Below are 7,296 nucleotides of genomic sequence, written 5' to 3'. Positions count from 1 at the left end.
ATGTCCCAGACATGGTCTTACACGTATACACAAGTCGATGCCAACGTCCCAGACGTGGTCTTACACGAAAATACATATCGAAATCCTATGTCATGACATACGTATCCAAACATTCCTAAGGCTCATACGGGGCTTTCAGACGTCGTAACTCAGTCGAAACGAATTCATAAACATAGCTGCCAAGCTTGTACACATTCGGCTAATACATATATTTATTCACATATTCATTTCAGCACATATAATTCACATTTAATTAAAAATTATAACATCTATTTGCTTATAAACTTACCTCGGATATCGACGGACAAAATAGACGACTATACGATTATTTTTGTTTTTCTCCAATCCAAATTCGTTTTCTTTGGTTCATGATCTAAATATATTCAAATTAAACTTATTTAAGCATAATTCCATTCAATTTAATCCAAAAACACATAAATGGGAAAATTACCATTTTTCCCCTGTCATTTTACACTTTTTACAATGTAGTCCCTATTGCATAAAACACAAAATACACAAAATTTGCATGTATCATGCTAGGGCTGAATATTCCTATAGTCTATCTAAGTCCACACATTTCATTTATTTCACATTTTGACCCCTCAATTTACACTTTTCTTAATTTAGTCCTTAATACACATTTTTATCAAAAATTACTAATTAAAACATGAAAATCTAACGACATATATTTATTTTCCATCATCTAACAACAAAAACAACAAGATCTCTTCAATGACATATCACAAAATACACAACCAATTCAAAAATTCAAGCATGGGCTTTGTAGTACTCGAAGCAACGATCTCAAAAACTTAAAAATTATCAAAACCAAACCAAAACATACCTTGATTGAGCTTAGTAATGGCGAATGCTTCAAAGCTCTTTTCTTTTCTTTTCTTTAGCAACTTTCGCAAGATGAACATGATAATGCTTTTAATTTATGTTTTGTTTTATTATAAATACATTATAATATTTTATTTACTAATTTAACCTTTATAAGTTAATATATATAACATATAATATAAGGTCATTCTTGACCATTTTCTTCCACTAACTTATATAGTGGGCTAATTGCATCATAGAACGGCTAATTAGGCACTTTCATATTTAACCATTAAATTTTTATTTTACGCTATTAAGCCCTTTTCTCAAATTTAGCACACAAACAATAAAATAAATTCTCAAAACTTTTACATATGTAAATTCACACATAATTAATACAAAAAATAATATTAAAATATTTTTTAGCCTCAAATTTGCGATCCCGAAACCACTGTTCCGATTAGGGTCAAAATCAGGCTGTCACAAGTTTTGACTTGTTAAGAGGACTTAGGGTCACAAAACTAGCCACAAGATGTCACGACATGAGCACCAGAGAACCTAGTGTCGCAACACTGGACTTATGATGTTGTGACATTGACCCTGTTTTCCTCTACTTTGTTCTTTTTATCCGAAATAGTTCTGAATGAACCCCGAATGTAATCAAACTTTAGAGAAAGCCTAAGAGCATTACAAAAATCCTTAAATGGCTTTAAAAAATGTCTAAAATATGAGGAGATCTTGAATAACAAAATTTAGTTCTTAAATAAAATATTTGTTTTGAAATATAACATTCCTTACTTAGATTTAAGTACGAATTTAGGTAAGGGATGTTACACTTATAGTGCCATGCAACTTTCCATACTAAATCCTTCGAGTTCCACCACTTATGTACAATAAAATTTTAAGTATTAGAAACGGTGAACATGCATCTATCTAGGCAGTAAGCGCATTTGGGGAATTATATTAGCTAGTTTTCAGGATAGGTTATAAGTTCAAACATTAGTTAGTGTTATAATCAATTTCCAAATGAATTAGCCATGTCCCTCACTTTAACATCACCATCGGAATAGGTTTTTTTTTTTTGCCATAACTGATTTCTCCAAAGCTTTCTTTCTTTGTTGTTTTATATCTTCCCCCTTATTGTTTCTTGAGTTTTTGGTCAATCAGGAGCAAAGCTAGAGGGGACAGGCATTGCTCCAAAATGAAAAATCACCCCTTTAGTACCTTTAGAAATTGCAAATTTTAAGTTAATTCAATAGTAAAAGTGTATTTGGCCCCTCCTAAAATTTAAAGTTCAATTATGGCTTCTCCAAAAATAAAAAGCTCATAGTTTAGTCCTTTGAAAATTTATAAAATTTTACATTAACAATAATAAAATTACATTTTTAGTTCTCTCAAAGTTTATATTTCAAATTCAATCCCTCCAAAAAAAACATTCTTGCTTCAGCCTGCGGTCAGCTATAGTTTTCTATCATTCTCGCTCCCCTTATCAAAATAAATTAACAAAATAAAACCTAACTATAAACAACAATGAATAAACCCTTTTTAACTTCTATTCCCTCTTTTAAGTTTCATGTTCAAATTCAGGAATATTAATTTCATCAATTTTTTTAGGGTAAAAAATAGGCAGTCATTCAACTATTCAAAATTTTCATTTTAGGCACTCAAAATAAAAAGTGTGCAATTTAAGCACCAACGTTACATAGTTCGGTCATTTTGATCACTTTTATTAAAATCACAAACGGCAAGTTGACGCAGTAGTTAAAAAAATTGGTATAATAACAAATTTAGCCCTAAACTTTTACATATAATATCAAATTAATCATAATTTTAAAAAACTAACCCTCAAAATTTATAAATAATTTTAAATTGATCCTAATTTTAAAAAAATTAAAGAAATATATAAAAATACATAAAGAAAATTTTAAATTTTATATTAATATTTAAATTCATATTAAATAAATATAATTATATTAATATTAAATAAAATAAAAATCCCTAACCGCGGTCCCCATCCTCGCTTCCCCCACCACCGTCCCTCCATTTACTATTTTTTGGATAATTCAACCCAAATTGCAGTGTTAACAACTTAATAGAAGTAAAGCAAGAAAGTTGGGTTAGATTCCAAAAGGCCGATCAGCTCAAGTTTAGAATTTTCATGTATTTTTTATTTTTTAAAAAATATTTATGTATTTTTATATGTGTATTGAATTTTTTAGATACAAAATTAATTTGAGATCAGTTTTAAATTTTGAGGGTTATTTTTTAAAAAATATGACTAAATTGATATAATATGTAAAAGTTAAGGTTAAATTTGTTATTATACTAATTTTTAACTGTCACGTTAGGTTGACGTTTGTGGTTTTAACGGAGTGATCAAAATGACCAAACTATATAACTTTGATGCTTGAATTGTAAATTCTTTATTTTGAGTGTTTAAAGTAAAACTTTTTTATAATTGAATGATCCTATGTGTAATTTATTTATTACGGTTGTTTCTATATATAGAGAGAGAGGGGAGGGACGGTTGAAGTTCCACCTATGAAAAGAGAATATTTAACATGAACTCAAGTAGCTAAAATTTATAAATATAATCAAATGAGACAAAAATGCTGAAGTTTATGATATTAACTAGCTAGAAAAGTCAAAATATAGAAAACAAAAAGGTTGAAAAAAGTATTTAAAAATGTAGAACTTGAACTTTGTAGATAGAAACCTGCGTATTGGCACTCGTTAATGTTATTTAAATACAAATTATGTGCCGGTAAAATATATGAAAATATTATACCAAACCTAACTTTACGAAGACAAATCTTAGTCTGAGAGTTGAGAGTGAGTGAAACTATGGGGATTGCCGCTTGAAGCTGACCCCTTTTACTCCTTTTTCAACTATCATCTTCACATTGTGGGGCTAAACCGTGTGGCTTAGGTCGAAACATTTGATTCCATATTTAACGATTTAGTCGTAATTTCTTTATTTATTTTAAAGAAAAAAAAAGTAAGATTCGAAACTTAATTTTCAAAATAAAGGGGTGAGAGATGGCAGTGCCGACAGCAGAAGGTTGTCAATGTCGGTTGAAAAGGGTAGCATGATTGCATGAGGTTCAACTTTTTTTTTCCCTTTTTATATCAAAGATCCAGAGAGGAAATTCGAAGGGGATCTAATCAAAGAAAATAAAGAAGAGGGGTGTTTAATTAAGAAGGCTGGGGTCATCGTGTAGAGAGAAATAGGGGGGTTTGTCATGTGTATAGCACATGCAAAGCTTTGCCTTCGGTTTATATATTAATTGCTTCGTGTAAACTCTATTAATGAAAGAGGGAACCATGCATGTCCCACTCACATCCTTTTGTGTTAATAACTAAGGGCAACTAACTTATTTGAGTACAATGGAATTCGAAAGTAGCTAGCCCATATACTGTGTTATCTTCCTTTTCATATTAATCTTGTAAGCGTATAATATAAATTAAGGCCAATTAGGTAAGAAGCTTTATGTTGGCCAAGAAAATCAAGTTACAAGTTTTGTATAACTCATTTTATCTCTAAATTGCAATAATACTTTAAAATATCAAAGATGTATATGAAATAATAGAAAATAATAATCAACACTACTTGGAAAGACTTATTGGATTCTTGCGAATATGACAAACGATGGCTTTTATAACATTATATTATGTGATACAAGAAAAAGGGAGATACTATTATGGAACATGGTGAATATGGGCATGTAATTTTCAAAAAAGAATAAAATAAAAGTGGACGGTTTTAGTAATTATGGAAGGCTGGAGCCCTTGTTAGGTCACATATTCGTGATACAACACAAGAAGTTAGATAAGGTGAGAGTGAGAGGGAAGGCAAAATGTCTAGTTAAGAGAAGCATTTCCCACCAATTTCTTGGTTTCCATGTCCCTATCTCCTAACAAAAGTGAACTTCCGTTTTGTCTTTAATAATTACCTATGACTTGCTTAGGTGGCACTCTATGGACCCACATATTGCAGCCACCTGGACTGGGACGACGTTGCCTTGATAATATTATTTAGCTTTACTGCATTTTTAACTTTAGGACACCGGTAAGCTTCTGCATTTAATTTTTCACGGAATATGTGGATCAAATTAGAGACCAAAAGAATAAAATAATACTATTTTTAATGTTTTTTTTTTTGGTTACGCTGAACATGCAAATCCTTAGATTGAAGGCAAAAACTCTTGTGCTAGGGCTTTCCTAGACGTGGATGGCTCAACTAGATCGTTGATAATACGTCATTGTAAATTCAAGTTAACTACAATCTGCCCTTTTTGTCTATTTTTTTTATATGGTGAAAAAGAATGAAAACCAAGAAAATTGGAGAAAGAATGTTTACATAATGGGTTCTAGATACAGTAAAAAGGCTAGTTTTAACGTATTTTCTTTCCCAACCTTACCATGTTTAATTAGCAAATCTTGAATGAAAGACATTCCATATTTTACCATAAAACGGAAACTATATCGTAATGACTTGATTTGCTACCATATTTGTACTCATTAAACCCTATTACCATATAAATCACCAACTGACTTGACTGCAATTTTGTAATTATGTGGTTTTAATTAATTTAATAGATTCATATGATTATTTTTAAGATTTAAAATTTAAATATATGTTGCTTCATTTTCAATATGCGATCTTTTTCTTTATAAAAAGGGAAAACATTTTGCAACAAGCAAATGTGAAGCCAAAGACTTGAGAGTTTGAGTTGTTTCAAAAACCTTTTACTTCGGGTGGCTGCAGCACCCCTTTTTTGGCACCGTGGGAACCAAGGATCCGTCCCCGCCCCCACTCTTAAAAGGGTTAATAAACGTAGTCTAAACACTTTATAGCCCTTTCTTAATTTCCAATATCCTCTTGGATTCCCTCCAACAAAATGCCTGAACCACATGGTCACCTCCACCGACACCACCTTCTCCTCCTCCTCTTCCTCCTCATCACTGCCACCAATTCTGCCCCTGCCTCCGCCACTACCACTAATTATCAAATATTCAAAGAAGCTCCACAGTTTTACAACTCTCCCGCTTGCCCTTCCTTGGACACCAATGAAATGTGCTCCCACCAAGCTGTCCATGTTGCAATGACCCTAGACGCTGCCTACTTACGTGGGTCAATGGCTGCCATTCTTTCCGTCCTCCAGCACTCTTCTTGCCCTCAAAACATCCGCTTCCACTTCATCCCCTCCTCCACAGCCAACCACCAACACCTCCGCCTCACTATCTCCCGCTCTTTCCCTTCCCTCAAGTTCCAAATCTACCCATACGACTCCTCCAAGGTGTCGGGACTCATTTCCACCTCCATCCGCTCGGCGCTTGACTGCCCTCTAAACTATGCCCGCAACTACCTCGCCAACCTTCTCCCACCGTGTCTCAGCCGAGTCGTTTACTTAGACTCAGACCTCGTCCTCGTCGACGACATTTCTAAACTCGCCGCGACGCCGCTCGGAGACCGCTCGGTTTTAGCTGCACCGGAGTATTGCAACGCCAACTTCACTTCCTACTTCACCCCAACCTTCTGGTCAAACCCAACGTTATCTCTAACATTTGCCGGACGCAAAGCCTGTTATTTCAACACTGGGGTAATGGTGATAGATTTGCAAAGATGGCGACAAGGAGATTACACTACCAAGATTATAGAATGGATGGAGCTTCAAAAGAGAATGAGGATCTATGAGTTAGGGTCTTTGCCACCGTTTTTACTCGTCTTTGCAGGGAATATAGCTCCAGTTGATCATCGATGGAACCAACATGGCCTCGGAGGAGATAACTATAGAGGATTGTGTAGAAATTTACATCCTGGTCCAGTTAGCTTACTGCATTGGAGTGGGAAAGGGAAGCCATGGGTGAGATTAGATGCAAACAGACCTTGTCCTTTGGATGCTTTATGGGCTCCGTATGATCTGCTGCAAACACCATTTGCCTTGGAGTCCTAAAATTTTGGTATCTTAATTATTTTTATATATGATTACTCTATGTTTTCATATCTAGGCCTGAGATTTTTAGTTGGATGAGGCCATAGAACATACACACAACATAGATTTGAGTGGAAAATTAAGATGTTTCTCTCTTGCAGATGGTGGCAAATGTTGGGGGGGGGAGGTGTTCAATGTTCATAGATTATACAACAGAGCTTTAACAATCTTACTACATTAATCTACTTTTTGTTTTCTTTTCCATCTATGTAATTGAAAACAGTATATATAACAACTACAGCTATAGATCAAGAAGAATAAATTGGTTTCAAATTTTATGTTCATCTTCTCTTTTTAATTTCAATTGCTGCTTGATTGTTAAAGCCATGAGGTTGTTGAAGACAATATACATGTTCAGTAATTGGTTTCCATTTTCTAACAGTGCCCAGTTTGTTTACTACCTATATAATTCTTGCAGTTTCTAAATTTGAAGAGGAAGCTTTATCATGGGATACATAGTAATGGGTACAAATAATTT

The 7,296-nt window shown here is 33.5% G+C and overlaps 1 protein-coding gene across 1 annotated transcript; it reads left to right on the top strand.

The window, feature by feature from the left end:
• Window positions 1–5,534: 5,534 nt before the first annotated feature.
• On the top strand, window positions 5,535–7,091 carry LOC105803841 (probable galacturonosyltransferase-like 1). The gene is made up of 2 exons (XM_012636249.2): window positions 5,535–6,786; window positions 6,920–7,091. The coding sequence occupies exon 1, from the start codon at window positions 5,724–5,726 to the stop codon at window positions 6,777–6,779; it is 1,056 nt and encodes a 351-aa protein (XP_012491703.1). The 5' UTR covers window positions 5,535–5,723; the 3' UTR covers window positions 6,780–6,786; window positions 6,920–7,091.
• The last annotated feature ends 205 nt before the right edge of the window (window positions 7,092–7,296 follow it).

This window comes from Gossypium raimondii, chromosome 11 (genome assembly GCF_025698545.1).
Source record: "Gossypium raimondii isolate GPD5lz chromosome 11, ASM2569854v1, whole genome shotgun sequence".
In the NCBI taxonomy this organism is placed as follows: Eukaryota; Viridiplantae; Streptophyta; class Magnoliopsida; order Malvales; family Malvaceae; genus Gossypium; species Gossypium raimondii.
Note: the sequence above shows the minus strand (reverse complement) of the source record. Positions and strands in the feature narration are given on the sequence as shown.

Coding starts and splice junctions, on each gene's coding strand:
- LOC105803841 (XM_012636249.2), top strand. CDS start 5,724: ATGCCTGAACCACATGGTCACCTCCACCGACACCACCTTCTCCTCCTC.